Here is a 16,183-nt window from a genome sequence, read left to right as displayed (position 1 = left end):
ATAAAACCAACCCCTAGCTGTCTGACAGTATTTCACACCTGTAAAAAAGCCCCCCATTTTCTAGATTTAGCCTAGCTATCATTTCTTATGGCAGAGTAGCATCCCATTCCATTCATGTACCACTCTGTTTAGTTCCTCTTCAAATGATGGGGCTGCTGGGTGGCTCAGTGGATAGAATGCTGGGCCTGGAGTCAGGAAGATCTGAGTTCAAATTTGATCTCAGATAATTACTAGCTGTGTGACCCTGGGCAAATCTTAATTGTTTGCCTCAGTTTTCTCATCTGTAAAATGAGCTTGAGAAGGAAATGGCAAACCACTCCAGTATCTTTGCTAAGAAAACTCCAGATGGTGTCATGAAGAATCAGATACAGCTGAAATGATTGAACAGTCACAGTTGATTGGCTAATACATTTTATGTCCAGGTCTTTGCTATCATGCAAAATATTTCTACAAATATTTTGATGTATACGAATGATGACTTTCCTTTTGTCATCCTTGGGGTTTGTGCCTAATGGTGAGATCTCTGAGGAGGGATGTTTAATTTAGATTTTAAGCATAATTTCAAATCGCCTTCCAGAGTGCTTAGACTAATTCATAGCTTCACCATCCATGTATTATCTATCGTACCTTTTTTTTTTCCCCTCTAGCATTATTTCCATCTTTTGTTGTCTTGGCCAATTTGCTAGTCCTGAGGTGACATTTCATAATTTTTTTTGTATTTACATCTCTCTTATTAGTGATTGGGAGCCGTCTTTTTTACAGTTACTAGTACTTTGCTGTCCTTCGTTTGAGAACTATCTCCTCCTCCATTGGCTACAGGTCATCTCCATCCATCAGGGCCTGATTCTTGGACCTCTGTATTTGCTGATTTTCTCTCTAAAGGCTAATGGACCTTCCCCCAGTGCGTTGGGAAGGCCACCCGTGACGTGCTAACCCGTCCTCATTTTTGACCTTCTTCCTGTTGTCCTTGCACAGGTTCTGTACCACACCAAAGTGGCCTATGACCCGGAAGGAATCTTGGGAACCATCAACTCCATCGTGATGGCATTTTTAGGAGTGCAGGTATTGTTTTTGGACAATGTTATTTTCTTCCAACATAACACACTCCGAGTGAACCAAAACAGTGAAACGAACTTCCAGGGAGTTTTTTCCCCCCTGCAAAAGCTGTTTTGCTTCTGTATTTTGAGAAGCCTATTTAATATTTATCCTGATAATTTCCATTTTCATGTTTGCTTTTTGTGGCACATGGGTGGACTTGAGTGTGGTCCTGTGATTTCATCAGTGTAAGAAATTCCTAGGGTGGGAACTCCCTCTGCTGGTCAGGAGAGCACTTTATCTATAATTTATAGTTGGAGGCGTGGGCTTTTGTTTTATTTGAGGAAAAGGCGATTGTGTCAGCCCTGCCCGCCTCTCAGGCTCGTCCCTAGGCTGGGGGGGGGACCATGTCGTATAAGAGGGGGTCCCGTAAGTCCCAGAGCTTCACACCTGCCAGCAGGGTCAGGAGCATGAAAGTGATCGTTTCTTTTCTAGGCTGGAAAAATCCTCTTGTTTTACAAAGACCAACACAAGCAGATCTTGCTTCGCTTCCTTCTCTGGAGTGCCATGCTGGTAAGCGACAGAGTCGTCACTCTCATTTGTTTTCATTAAATGCTTTGAAAGGACTAAGCTCTGTCCGTGGATGAAGAAAATAGAGATAGGATGAAAGTGTTTACTTCAAAGTAAAATTAAAATTTTTCCATCAATTTGAAAAAAATTGCACCCGGGACTTTTGAGAGAGGAATTGAAATGTAAAAATAATCAGGAATGTCCATTTTTTAGAGGGTGAGGAAGGTCTCAGTCCTTGATTTCATCAATACAGAGGACTCCCAGTCTGGAAGCTCCGTCCACAAGTGTAGATCAGCAGCTCCTTCCTAACTTAAAGTCTTGGCGAGCCACTAAGTCCTTAGGGAGACTAAACGACGATGATGATGTAACCCGACCTCTCTGGGTCTGAGGCAGGGCTAGAACCCAGTTTCTTGACTCGAAGGCGGTATATTCTGTTGTTTCTCATTAATGAGATCTATTTTTTTTTAATCCTTAACTTCTGTGTATTATCTCCAAGGCAGAAGAGTGGTAAGGGTGGGCAATGGGGGTCAAGTGACTTGCCCAGGGTCACACAGTCTGAGGCTAGATTTGAACCTAGGACCTCCCATCTCTAGGCCTGACTCTCAATCCACTGAGCTACCCAGCTGCCCCTGAGATCTATTTTAAAACGGGTGCTTAGAAATACTTGTGAAATCCTGTCTAAAGCCCCTCAAGCACCCTGTTGACTGGAATTGTAGTGATGAGCGATCTGGGATGCTGTCTCTGGTGTACAGAAAAACTCTTCCTTTTGAAGGAAAGGAGGCTGCGGTGGTTTCTGTTCTTTGCCCCCGAGCAGTAGAGGCTCACACGAATAAGAAAGAGAAGCCCCTCCCCATGTTAAAAGCGGGCAGTTTTCCAGGGCTGCGTTCTGGAACTGAATGTGAAAAGTGGGTTTGCAGAGAGAGATGCTGTGCCATCGCCATCCTGGCTTCATCTCGGTCCCTGATTCACTCAGGATGTGGAGGCGGGAGGCCATTCACACTTCCTGCCCTCTTCTGTTTATCTCACAGAAATGTTGCAAGGATGAATCAGAGATTGTCATTAGAACAGCTTTATTTTTTAAGCTAAATTTTCATTTCTTTTCATTTTTTTTAACCCATACCTTCTGTTTTAGGATCAATACTGAATATCAGTTTCAAGGCAGGAAGCTTAAAGCTTAAAAATTAATATACAATATCTCCAAGTATTATATTTAATAAGATTTATTAATAATAACTTGAAATAAAAGAAAATAAAAAGCTAGAGTAAAGAGGGAGCTAAACCAGCCATAGTCACAAAAGAAGAGAAGAGAGGGTGGGGTTATAGCAAACTTTTATGTACAGTATGTAAGGATGCTACATGGACAAAGGGATTCTGGGAGATGAAGTCCAAGGGTTAAAGATTTTCTAATTACACAGGGCGCTAAGTGACTTGCCCAGGGTCACACAAATGGTCTATCCACTGAGCCACCTAGTCCAACCTCCTCCCCCCAAATAGCCTTTCAAAGTTGTTTGCCTTAACAATATTATTGTTATTGTGTAAATCATTCTCCTACTTTTGCTTACTTCACCTGCATCAGTTCCTACAAGTCTTCCCAGCTTTCTCTGAAACCATCCTTGGCTTCATTTCTTATAGCTCAATAGTATTCTATCAGCCACATTCTTACACTGTAATATGTTCGGAATAGTTGGGGGGCAGCTAGGTGGTTTAGTGGATAGAGCTCTGGGCCTACAGATGGGAGGTCCTGGGTTCAGATAGGCTCTCAGATGCTTCCTAGCTGTGTGACCCTGGGCAAGTCACTTCACCCCCATTGTCTAGTCCTTACCACTCTTCTGCCTTGGAACTGGTGCTGAGTATTAATTCCAAGACAGAAGGGAAGGGTTTAAAAAAATGACTTTAAATGATTATTTTGTCCTAAAAAGTTCCATAATTACAGTAAGCATCTTAAAAGATTTTTTTTCCTGTTAAGAAACACAAAGGACAATTTCCTCAGCACCACTCAATATTTTATACAAGCCTTTTTTCCTTTGTCTTGTAGTACAAATTTTATTTTCTTCTACCAGATGTAAACCTTTTGCCCCCTCCTTTTTCTTACAGGCTATTATTTCTGGTGTTTTGACCAAATTTTCTCAAAATGAAGGTTTCATTCCAGTGAACAAAAATCTCTGGTGAGTAGGAAGCAAAATATCATTTTAATTCTTTTTTTTTTAATTGATTTTACTGCAATATGCTTTTGTCACGAATGGCTAAAAACCACAATCCTTTTTTTCCCCCCAAACCGCTTAGGTCTATCTCCTATGTGACAACCCTGAGTTTCTTTGCTTTCCTTCTGCTCTTGTTTATGTATTTCTTGGTGGATGTTGCCAGACTGTGGTCCGGAGCGCCTTTCTTTTACCCAGGTGAGTTGGATTTCTCCCAGAGCAAAGTTTCACTCTGATGGTAGTTGGCCCTCTTTAGCCTGTGGGGCAATAACCGCTTGGAGGACATCCATGAAGAGGGGCTGGGGAGGCGTCCGCAGTAGCTGTCTGCTGCTGGGAGACCTCCTTGTGGTCTGGCCACTGAAAACAGCGTGCTTAACGTGGGCTCCTTCCTGTGCCCAACACATTTGTACGAGGGTAACAGGTAGAGACGAGAAAAGAGGTGTGCGGGACAGACTCGTGTCAGAACAGCCCGAACCCGTGCCTTGTCCCTCTTGGAAGACGTCAGCCTTAGTTTTCAACCAAAGAAAAACAGGTCCATCAGTGTACTTAAAGTACCCCTCAGTTATGGTGTTAGAGCTCTGTTTTATCTCTGTAAAAAAAAAATGATTCTAATCTCTCTTGGAGGCTTCCTAATAGGGACAGAGAGCTGCCCGTTGGAGGCATTCACAGAGGATGTCTCACCCCAGCTAGACGCCCTTCTGGGCTCCTGAGTGTAGAGCAGTGCATTAAAGTAGGCGATGCCTTTTTTTTTTTTTTTTCATTTCCTTTTAAGGCATGAACTCCATCCTGGTCTACGTTGGGCATGAGGTCTTTGAGAATTACTTCCCTTTCCAGTGGAAGATGGAGGACCACCAGTCTCATAGGGAACACCTGACCCAGAACCTGGTGGCCACCTCCCTCTGGGTCATCATTGCTTATGTGCTCTACCGAAAGAGGATTTTCTGGAAAATCTGATGGTCGTGGCGACACGTTTCCCAGGATCGATTCTTGAGGGGCCCAGGGAGATGGGTGAAACGATTAGACTGCCGTCTGTAGTAGTGAGAAAAGTGGATGGGCTTTGGGATGTGTGGATTATGGGAATATGGAATCCTCTTTTATTGTGCATAAATTAGATGCTGTAGTCCTGTAAACTGTTTTAATTCCATCATAGCTCATCAGAAACCCTGTCTTCTGTATATTTGTAAATCATGCGTTCGTAGTGGAACTGGCCATTGTGGTTTTTTTCCTCCTATTCTGTGTAAATAGATGTGTTTGACAGTTTTAATTCTATTCTGAGGAGGTCTTGTTGAGAAGGGAATTTATTGCAGGCATTTTGCTTTTAAGTCTGATAAAAACAGTCAAAAGGCCTGGTTGTTCTTCTTTACCTTGCCCATTTTCCTAGAAGATTGGCATTTTAGAGCTTCTCTACCCCGCTTATGAAAAGCAGCCTTATTTCTCTTGTGAACTGTAAAGGTTACCGAATGTGTTGATGTGCTGATGCTCTGTGCTTTAATGAATAATTCCAGCTTTTCTGCTAAGTGTGATTCCTGCTCAGTGAGTTCCCAGAAAGCCTGGCTATAGAAGTGCCCTTTTCAGACCTGCCAGGGGCTTGCTGTGTGGTACGTATTTATTCCCTGATGCTTCTTGAAAAAAATGCCTCTTTCTGTCAAAAGACTTTTTCTGTCCTTCCTTTTTTTTTTAAAAAAGATATCACGTATTGAACTTCTTTTCTCACCAGTATTCTGTAGCTATCTAGAGTTTATGGTTTTTCTGAAATTCTCAGTAAAGGTGTATTTTATTACGGAAAAATTCCAATTAAAATGTTCAAGCATCACTTGTCAGTCTCTTCATTGTATAAACTCCCTCCCATTATTACACCTTCCCAGTTGGAGAGCTGTTCCTACCTATTGTCACTACACTTCCAGGGGAGAGTATTTCTCCATAATGGAATTGGGGAGGAAAAAAGAAGAAGAATGAGCAGCTTCGATCATCTTCATCAACGCATTTGGGTAGTGAATTTTGGAGTTTGGTGCCCTGTAAGTTCATCAGTCTTTGCCCCTCACACTGATATACACTACAACCCACCAACACTTCTTCCCTTCTGAGTTTTATCCCCTTTTTCTTTTTCTTTTCGTTTTTTTAAACCCTTACCTTCTAGAATCAATGAAAAAATGAAAAGAAAAAATGAGGAGTCTTCACTGTGTCTAAGGAAATCAAACTTCTGGCTTCCTCCTCTTACTCTCTTGGAGATCCCCCAGGTGGGCCCCCTTCTGGCTCTATATCTATCATCTCCTATTCCTGCTCCTTGACTCAAGTCACCTCCCTTTTCAGTTGAATGTTTTTATCACTTCTTGCACCTGATAGAGTCCCCTGGATGCTTGCCACAGCCTTCTCTTGCCAATTATTCTCCTTTGCATTATCCTTTGATTTATTTGCACTTTTAATTTCTCCTGAATTCTTGGTGTGGCCTAAGTAACTTGACATCACTGGGAGGTTGCTGGTGTTAAAGAAGTTCCAGACAAAGAAAAATATATGATGCAGCACCACCCAGGGATCGTGAGACAAAGGCTGTCATGCAGTCTTCTAATTCTCCTAGGGAAAGAGGGGGAGGAGGAAGAGGTGGAAACAAGCATTTAAACTGCCTTTTATATGCCAGGTACTGTGCCAAGTGCTTTACCTGTGGGGCAGGTGCTGTTATTCTCATTTTAAAGTTGAGGAAAGTGAGACAGACAGAGGTGAAGCAACTCGTCCAGGGTCACACAGCTAGTAAGTGTCTGAGGCTAGATTTGAACTCAGAGCTTCCTGACTCCAGGCCCAGTGTTCTTGTCATTGTCCCACCTAGTTAACAATGCTCTTTCTTGCATCAAGTAGTCATGTAAAAGGAGTCAAGAAGGCAGACTAGCAAGAACCAGGAAGACCAGCCAAGCTCCAATCCACAAAACTCCTCCACCAGACCAAATCTGGTTTGAGAAACCCAGAAAAATCACAGCCCATGTCAGCACGGGTGTAACATCCATGATCTTAAGTGGGGTGAAACTGCCTCACAGAATTCCAAAGTACCACCCAGAACTCTAGGAGAGGGGGCAGTTGGGGCAGTTAAGAATGTGAGTATAAAAGCCAGGACACCCAGCTTGCAAGATCTCACTCTTTTTTGGGGTTCAAGGGTGTAAGAGGGAGATTTTAGGTATTTTATAGATATATATTTAAAGAGTGGCCGCCAGGAATCAACAATTCAGATTGATTCCGTAATTAAATCAGACCCAAGTCAGCATCCGGTTAAGGCAGTTTATTTACAATTAGGAAGGTAAAGGTATGGGAATAAAGAGAAAAGGAGAGGTTAGGTTAAAAGGCTAAATACATTAGGCTGCAAGCCACAAGACCTAGCAACCAGATAGGCTAGAGCCTACTTAAGGGAGCGTTTGGAAACCGCCTAGGTAGGCCAAGGAAGTCAGCCTAACTTACCCACATGACAATACTGAGTAGAAGCTGCCTGAGGTCTCAAGGGAGGTCTTTCAGCACCAAGTTCAAGGCGGGAACTGCCTCCACAGGAAGTAACCAACATACTTAAAGAGATAGTGTCTTTCGTCACTTCCCGTGTGTCCACCTCTAATTCAAGTGGACAAATGGCAGTCTCTACACTGATTTTGGACTGCCCAAAGGGCAGTCCCTTGTTCTTGATTTGTTACTTATTACGTGTGGGTAACTCGTCTCCCCTCCCCATTAAGGGAGGTGAGGGTGATGTCATTTCTATACCTAGGGTAGGTAGATTTTTGACTATGAATCGGCTAGAGTTAATTCCATTTACACAAGGGTGGCTGGGAAGAAGGGTAGGATTACTCTTTTTGTTAGCTCACCTCTGTCCTCAGGGAACAGGGTGTTACTTTGCTGTTTACCTTATACAGACTAAACCAGGCTGTGTGCACTGGAAAATACCTCATTTGCAATATCTCAGTCAATTCCTCATTTATATAGATCAATGGTTCCCAAACTTTTTTGGCCTACTGCCCCTTTTCCAGAAAAAATATTACTTAGCACCCCCTGGAAATTATGAAACTGTTTATTGAACTCAGAATAAAATGTAATACAAAAAACATGTGGCCATCACTGCTCCCCTGGATCGCTGCAGCACCCACCAGGGGGCAGTAGTGCCCACTTTGGGAATCACTGATATAGATCTACCATCAAGATTAACTTCACCATCTTAAACTTGATAACATTAGCTTAAGAGGAAAGTCAGTTTGTGAGGGAGTTAGAGGTTAAGTTATTTCCTGAAGATATTAGGTAGCTTTCCTTATCCTTAATCCTAAATTTCCCTCCTTCCCCTGTTTTCCTGAAATTAATAAATCCCTTCCCTTGTTAAGTTTGAGAGAAGTTATACTTGGGCTTTACCTACCAATATCATACATTACCTAGGTAAAATCTTCATCCAGGCAAGCACTGGAACAGCTGTTATCCAGAGAGCAACTCTGCTGTATTAGAAGACATCCTGAACCATTATCTATCTTAGGTTTTGGGGAATAATCTTCTTTTTTTTTTTAAACCCTTACCTTCTGTCTTGGAATCAATACTGCGTATTGGCTCCTAGGTGGAAGAATGGTAAGGGTAGGCAGTGGGGGTCAAGTGACTTGCCCAGGGTCACACAGCTGGGAAATGTCTGAGGCCAGATTTGAACCTAGGACCTCCCATCTCTAGGCCTGTTTCTCACTGAGCTACCTACCTCCCCCCCCCCCCCCCCCGGGAATAATCTTCTAACAGTGGAAGTTGCTAATCTCAGTGGGATTATTTCCCATCTGTCTACCAATTTAGCCCTGGATTAGCCAAGCCTAAACAGTCTCCATTTCTTGATCTAAAAGGGATTCTGTTAAACTGTTACTCCTTCTGCTATAACTGCCTCAAGAGGGGGAGGAGAAAGAATTCTATTCACTCACACCCCTCCCCCCTGCTAGGATAGCCAGCTTCATCCTTTGCTCTGACTCCATTACCAATCATTGCTAATCTGTCCCAATCATACACGGGGAGGCAGGCAGAGAGGTCTGTGACTTTGGGGGCTGGGTTGGGTGAAAGCAGGGCATAGTGGGCACTCTAGCTGCCAGGGTGGTCTATGTCCTAGAGCAAGAAGTCCTCAGATTATCCTAGGATGCCCCCAGACCTATGAAGGGCCACAGATGGGGGTGAGGTACCAATGAGCAGCTTCCTCCTCTGTCCTGGGTCACACGTCTACAGTGGACTGAAGGGATCCTGGGTACAGGGTGGCATTCCCAAAGTGTCCTAAGAAAGGAGGACGTTCAGACACCAGGAGCAGCAGTGATGAGCTGAAACATATTTCAGTTCTGGCATCTAGCCCAGACTGCCTGTAGAATCTCAGACCAAAGGGGCTCCCGCAGTTCTGTCACTCTGGACCAGAACTTCCCAGCTGGCTGGGTCCAGCGGCATTCTATTATTGCTCCGACTGAAACCCAGATTAGGAACTTGAAGAGTCAGGGTCGGCAGCCATCAGAATGCCTTGGATCAGACCACTTTGGGAGGACTGAAAGCTAGCAGGTCCTTAGCCCATGTTGGAGATTATGGAATCTCATGCCAAGAAAGCAGTTAACAGGATCAGCCAGTGAATGACTATGAGACAACAAAGAATATTAAAACAAAGTCAAAAGGTTTTAAGGAATTAAGAAAATAGAAGGTATCTCACAGCAAAAACAACTGACCTGGCAAACAATGGAAAAAACATTAAAGAATCACTGGATGATCTGAATGCCATGACCAAAAAAAGATTTCAAGAAACCTTAAAACTGCCCACATCTCTTAGAATCAAAGGGCAAAGTAGAAATAAAATTTGCTGGTCACCTCCAGCATAAACCCCCAATGAAAATAATGGAATATGATGGCCCAAATCCAGAGTTTTCAGGTCGAAGGAAAGATATTGCAAGCAGCCAGAAAGTAAAGAATTTAAGATCCAAGGAGCCAATCAGGATCACATATGATTTAGCAGCCACTATAGAAAGGAAAAGAGAACTCTGAATATAATGCAAAAGACAAAGGATATGGGTATACAGCCAAGAATAATTTACTCACAAAACTGAGGATAATCCTAAAGCATTAAAAAAAATTTTTTTTAAACCCTTAACTTCTGTGTATTGGCTCATAGTTGGAAGAGTGGTAAGGGTGGGCAATGGGGGTCAAGTGACTTGCCCAGAGTCACACCGCCTAAAGCATTCTTGATGAGAAGACCAGAGAAACTGAAATCCAAACAAAGGAATGGAGACAAATATAAAAAAGTTTGTTACATTTAAAATTATCTGGAAAGACCAACTTTTGGCTAAGAATACAAGTTTATTGATTAAATCAGGTTTATTGGTTAGGTTTGATCTCCATGGCTCTCTTGTAAACTAGGAAATGACCTGAGTTGCTTCAGGCAGTCTAATAAACAGATTTTTAGGAACTCATTATTCCACCCCTCCATTGATCATTCCAACACATCTTTCATTGGTGATAGCCAATCAGAAGGCAGCCCATCAACATAACCTCCCCATCTGCTCCATCCCCGCGGGTGGAGAGGTCACACTTGTCTCCATCTATTAAACAAATTCTGAAAAAAGGGCGTTCTTTGAAATTTTCAAGGATGAAGAAAATGCAAAAAGCAGCAGATTAGATGCTCTCTTGGATCCGGATCCTAGATAGAAGAATACACAGTAATTCTCCCTAATGTATGAGAATTAATACAGAATATGAAAAATAAATTCTCACAAGGTAAACATGAATAAATAATGATAGAGGACTAAAGAATAAGCTGCTTATATTCTAATACAGGGATATGATACAAGTGCCCCCTCTGATCTGTTATCTTCATCAGGTTTCAAAAACGGAGTCCAATTAGATGAGGCCTAGGAAGGTTCTTTTGGGTTTTGATGATCTTAAGAAAAATGGAAAGAAGGGGAAGAGGAATACACTGGGGAGGAGGGTAGGGAGGAGGGAAATGATCTCATAATTAGGTGGACATCTATATAAATGAGGAGAGGATGGGGGAGTAGCTGATACTTCAATCTCTCTCATCTGAACTGGTTAAAAGAAGGAAGAACACAGTTTGGTTCAGAAATAAATATATTTCACTTGACAAGGAAATAGGAGAGAAGGCAGGCAGAGGGAAACTGGAAGAGCAGGAAATATTTTCAGCTGTTTTGAGGTGGCAAAGAACGGGGATCCGAGGGGGTGCCTACATATTAGGGAATGAAGGGACAAAGTTGTACATAAATATAATGGAAGACTATTGAGTTGTAAGAAATGAAGAGGATGATTTCAGAGAAACAGTGGGAAAACTTGTATGATCTGATGCTGAGTGAAATGAATGGAACCAGAACAATTTGTACACAATCACAGCAATATGGTAAAGGTAAACAGCTCTGAAGGAATCAGGAACTCGTCAGTGTAATGACTATCAAGGTTCTAGAGGATTAATGATGACACATGTTACCCACCTCCTGAGAAAAATTCAGAGTTCAGAATGAGTCAAATACATATATTTGGGTGTGGCCAATGTGGAATTTATTTTGATTGATTTTTTTTTAAACCTTACCTTCCATCTTAGAAGCAATACCATGTGTTGATTCCAAGGCAGGAGAGTGTTAAGGGCCAGGCAATGGGGGTCAAGTGACTTGCCCTGGGTCACACTGCTAGGAAGTGTCTGGGGCCAGATTTGAGCCCAGGATCTCCTATCTCTACTCTTGGCTCTCAATCCACTGGGTCACCCAGCAGCTCCCTATGTCTTTTACAGAAATGTCTTTCTTGTTTTTCTTTAGTAATCTGAGGGATGGGGGGGAGAGGGTTGGGGAATGGTAAGGGTGAAAAGGAAGATCACTGTTGATAGGAAAAAATAAAATCATTTAAAAAATAATATTCTATAGACTTATGTTCACATGTAACACCTGGACAAGATATAAGCTTCTTGAGGGCAGAGGACGGACACATTGTTTTTGTATTCTTGACAACTAGTGTAATAGGCATAGGTTTAAGAGTAGGTGTGTAAGCAGGGTAGGAAAAGCCTTAGCTGGAGGTCATGGACATTCTGAATGGAATGCAGGGGAAGGAGGAAGAGGCTTGTGCCTGAGAGAGACTCCGTGGGGGTTGGGACAAAAAACTGTGGCTGACCCTGGGAGATCTCAGAGCTAGGGGAGTTGTATCCAGATTCCCTGGGATCCTGGAGAGTGGTGAAGGCTTACAGCAGAGGACATCAGACCTGCAGAGCAGCACCGAGTAGGGAAGTGGTTTGTGATCCGGTGGACAGCATTGCAAACTTTCTCTCCCTACCTGGATACTTTGGATCACCTGTTCTGGTGGAGTTGAAATCCTGGCATCCTGAAACCATCCCTGGATTAGCCGTGAGATCCCAAGTAAAGCCACCCTCAGGTTCTCAGCTAAGCTGACCAAACCTGGCTGGAACCAGGTTGGGAGGAACTTTCCCCTTGTGACTCCAGTACTGCTTTCTTTGGGACCTGTTTTACTTAGATTTTAGAAGAGTGAAGTTAAGTCCCTTTCCCTTGACCCTGTGGTTTGCCTTTAGTCTGTTAGTGTAGAAAAACCCTATTCCCATCGTTTACCTTAGTTTGTCCCTGATTAAAATGTGTTATTAAAGTCTTGCCTTTACTTATCAGCTTCCATAGTCTCTATCTTGTTGATGTTGGCTGGTAGTCTCCCTACTTGTTGGGCCCCTTCCTGTCATTCCTGTCTCCCACACACCCACCTGGACCCATATTTATTGTTTAAGGGACTTTTCCTTGGTTTCTCCCTTAACACTAGTATAGTAGTACCTCAGGAGACCCCTAAGTGCTTATTGGAACAAGAATCTCAAGCAAGACTAGAGAAGCTACAAATTAGGACAGAAGACTAATGAAAACTTATGTTCACTCTTTTGTGAGTTTACCTGCCATGTGTATCATGGTACCTCAACATATCTATACAGAAGTTTATATCCTCTTTGTACCCTGTGTCTTCTCATTCAGTTACCCTGATATGTCCAGCCAGTGATTTTTCACATTTTGTCAGGTTCAATAATAGAACCATTTAAAAAAATTAAATTTCATTTTTGACTTAGAAATATTGATTTTCTCTCTTTCCCACCTGTCCCAACTTAAGAAAACCAGGACCTTTGTTGGTTCCTGAGATGTGATAGACCAGTGCATAGGGAAAGGAAGTGACATGGAGAAAGAAGACTATTATAAAAAATGAGAGCATAGAGGAGGAGGGGTTCTTCTCTGGAGGTTGGTGGCTTGGGCAGAAGACATTCTCATGGGCTGGTAAGATTAGGGTGGAAGGCTAGGAAATATTTTTCTATTTCCTTCCCTCCTTATTTCTTAGACTATATTTATATTAAAATTAAATTGTTAAAAGCTACTCTCAACCTCGTGACTTAAGGGTTAATTATCTTATAAATGGCAACCACAACAATTTTTTTTTACTGATATTATATTTCCAAACCAATTTCTAAATATTACATTTTTGGATATTTGACATGCCAACTAAATAATCTTTAATGTCTGAAAATATTTATGACTGCAAAGTGGACATTTTTTGGGAGACAGTAGTTGAATTAATTACATCCTGAAGATAAACCATATTTTATGAATGAAACCATGCAAAAACTGTTTCTGAAAGTGACAAAATATCATTAGTTCCATACACATTTGTGACATTTTAACTATAAATTATTTAGGTAAAATAGGATAGGAACAGGTATGACTAATTTGTTGTGTTTTTTCTCAATGTGGTAGTTAGTTGCTGGGTACCCCACTTATTCACCTGCTACTTGTGTCTGAAACATCTTCTGATTCAGTTGACCGTAACTGTGTATAAGCCTTTTGGGACAACAAAGATATGCCCAAGATAAGCTAAGTCTTTAAAGTTTTTTTTTTTGTTTTTTTTTTTAATCATTTTCTAGGAACTTTTTCAAAATTGATTATGTGGCATTTTGTTTTTTACAGGTAGACTTTTATGTAATAAAGCAGAAAATTCTATGCTACAAATTTAGAAAAAGCTTTTTGACAGCTTTTTAATGTTTTCATGTTTATCCTTATGTTCAAATTTGTATTTTCAGTATGTACATATGGATACTAACATGTACTTATCCACTTCTGTTTACTTGATTGGTTTTAAAAAACATCCCTGTGGGCTAACACAAAGGACACTGGACTTAAGACTTGCATGGTGAATCCTGGCTCTGGACTCCATTACTATGGGAGAATTCTTTAACCTTGCAGGGTCCTTAGTTTTCTTATTTGAAGTAGCTAGGGGGAGAGAGGACTGGGGTCAAAACTGCCCTAGACACTTAAAATAGCTATTTGACCTGGGCAAGACACTTAATCTGACTCAGTTTCCTTATCTATAAAATGAGCCCTGAAAACTAAACCCTAGCTCCCATGTCTTGTGAAGATTAAATGAAATGAAGCACTTTATATAAATGCTAGCTATTAATTGTTATCTAGATGAAATTATTTAAGATTTTCCTCTTTAGCTGCTAACTTCTGTGACCCTAACAGCCTAAGCAAGAATACTCCATAGATATGTAAGAGTCCACATATAAAGTGTATGTCCAAAGAATAGTGAGTAGTGATTTTTCCTATGTGCTGATTTTTTATACCAGTGCCTGTCATTCTGTTTCTTGACTGAACCTCTAAAAAAATGACTGGAATCACAGTTTACCCATCCCTCAGGTTGATAGGAAGATAAATGAACCCGCAAAAAGCTTCCTTAAGAGGATTTCCCAGTATGATTGAGGCATAACTATGAACCTGATTATCATTTCACAGAGGTAGAGGTCACTATGACAGCAGGAAAGGATTAAGAATAGATTTGAACTAGGATTAAAATGAACCCTTATGGGGTTCAATTCATTAATTATTGTTTTAATTTTTAATTTTTAAATATTTTATACATAATTTTATTTTATATATTTATATATATGATATATATGATATATATATTAATCAATTAATTAATTAAAATTAACCCTAAATGGGGGCAGCTGGGTAGCTCAGTGGATTGCGAGTCAGGCCTAGAGATGGGAGGTCCTAGGTTCAAATCCGGCCTCAGACACTTCCCAGCTGTGTGACCCTGGGCAAGTCATTTGACCCCCATTGCCCACCCTTACCATTCTTCTGCCTAGGAGCCAATACACAGAAGTAAAGGATTAAAAAAAAAAATTAACCCTAACAATTTTTCTCACTTCAGAACTAGGGGCTATAATTTCCAAGGCAGCAAGAGATAATATCTTAACTCTCCAAATACGTAAAGTGCTAACAATAGCTAATATGCAAATGTGATCCAATCAAATAAATTCATTTCAATAGTAAAATAGATTCAGGTACAAATTCTCTTAACATCTCAAACAGATTCTTGTAAATTAAAAAAAAAGCCCCAAACCCCTTACCTTCTGTCTCAGAACCAATACTGTGTATCAGCTCCAAGACAGTAGAATGGTAAGGGCTAGGCAATGGGGGTTACATGACTTGTCCAGGGACACACAGCTAGGACGTTTCTGAGGCCAGATTTGAACTCAAGACCTCCTGTCTCTAGGCTGTCTCTCAATCCACTGAGCTACCCATCTGTCCCAATACATTTTAATATTAGGTAAGAAATATCAGTTTGCTCAGTTGTAGATTCATGGTCTTTTCAATGTTTTTTCATTAGTTCACCATAAGCCAACATTCTTTTAGTAAGCAAGCAATTTCTGTTGGGCATTAGTTCCAGTAATCTCAAACATTACTGCCTTTCCCCCCTTTCAAGTTTTATGAATTCCCAAGTTCACTGCTGGTAGAATTTCTAAATGTTTACATTATGTCACTATATGCTAGATTTAAAAAAGTCCTTGATTGAGATGGCCAGTGCCAAACATGGAAAAAAAAAAAAAAAGACTTGGCCATCATCAATGTAGGCTTTCTGGCTTATGATTCCATGTAAGTCACGTGAAACCCTTTCAGGACAGATGGTTTCCCACAACAGCACGGCATCTTATTGAGCTCTAGCCAAAGTAAAATAGCCAAAATATGTTCCGACTCAGAGGAGGCTCTGCTACTTTCTCAGAGAAACCATTTCTTTTTCCAGTTTTCCTTGTTTTTAACTAACTAGCTTTGGATTTCCTTCTTGCCATTTCTTTAAACCTGGATAATACCCTATTATTTCTCATCCTTTTCTGGTACAGTAGACCATTTCCTTGTCATCTGAGGAAACTATACATAGGATTATTATAAAATCCTTAGGCAACTTGAATAACTTTACATATAATGGAAGCACATTAGCATTGTTAATTCTCATTTAATTTTCTTTCTACAAATTCAATGCATGAAATTATGAACTAACAACTGAAAACTGGTGTATCATCAATTCTGATAGTTACTTGAAGGTTAAAAAAAACAACA

At 41.0% G+C, this 16,183-nt stretch overlaps 1 protein-coding gene across 1 annotated transcript in view; it reads left to right on the top strand.

The window, feature by feature from the left end:
* The window catches only part of HGSNAT (heparan-alpha-glucosaminide N-acetyltransferase), a 44,473-nt gene extending 38,857 nt beyond the window's left edge, over window positions 1–5,616 (top strand). The window contains exons 14-18 of the mRNA XM_044663531.1: window positions 976–1,062; window positions 1,531–1,608; window positions 3,700–3,770; window positions 3,889–4,001; window positions 4,576–5,616. Coding sequence (XP_044519466.1) covers window positions 976–1,062; window positions 1,531–1,608; window positions 3,700–3,770; window positions 3,889–4,001; window positions 4,576–4,757 — 531 coding nt within the window. The 3' untranslated portion in view covers window positions 4,758–5,616. The remainder of the gene's footprint in view (window positions 1–975; window positions 1,063–1,530; window positions 1,609–3,699; window positions 3,771–3,888; window positions 4,002–4,575) is intronic.
* The last annotated feature ends 10,567 nt before the right edge of the window (window positions 5,617–16,183 follow it).

This window comes from Gracilinanus agilis, chromosome 2 (assembly GCF_016433145.1).
Source record: "Gracilinanus agilis isolate LMUSP501 chromosome 2, AgileGrace, whole genome shotgun sequence".
NCBI classification, from domain to species: Eukaryota; Metazoa; Chordata; class Mammalia; order Didelphimorphia; family Didelphidae; genus Gracilinanus; species Gracilinanus agilis.
The sequence above is the reverse complement of the archived record's forward strand: the minus strand, read 5'-3'. Positions and strand labels throughout refer to the sequence as shown.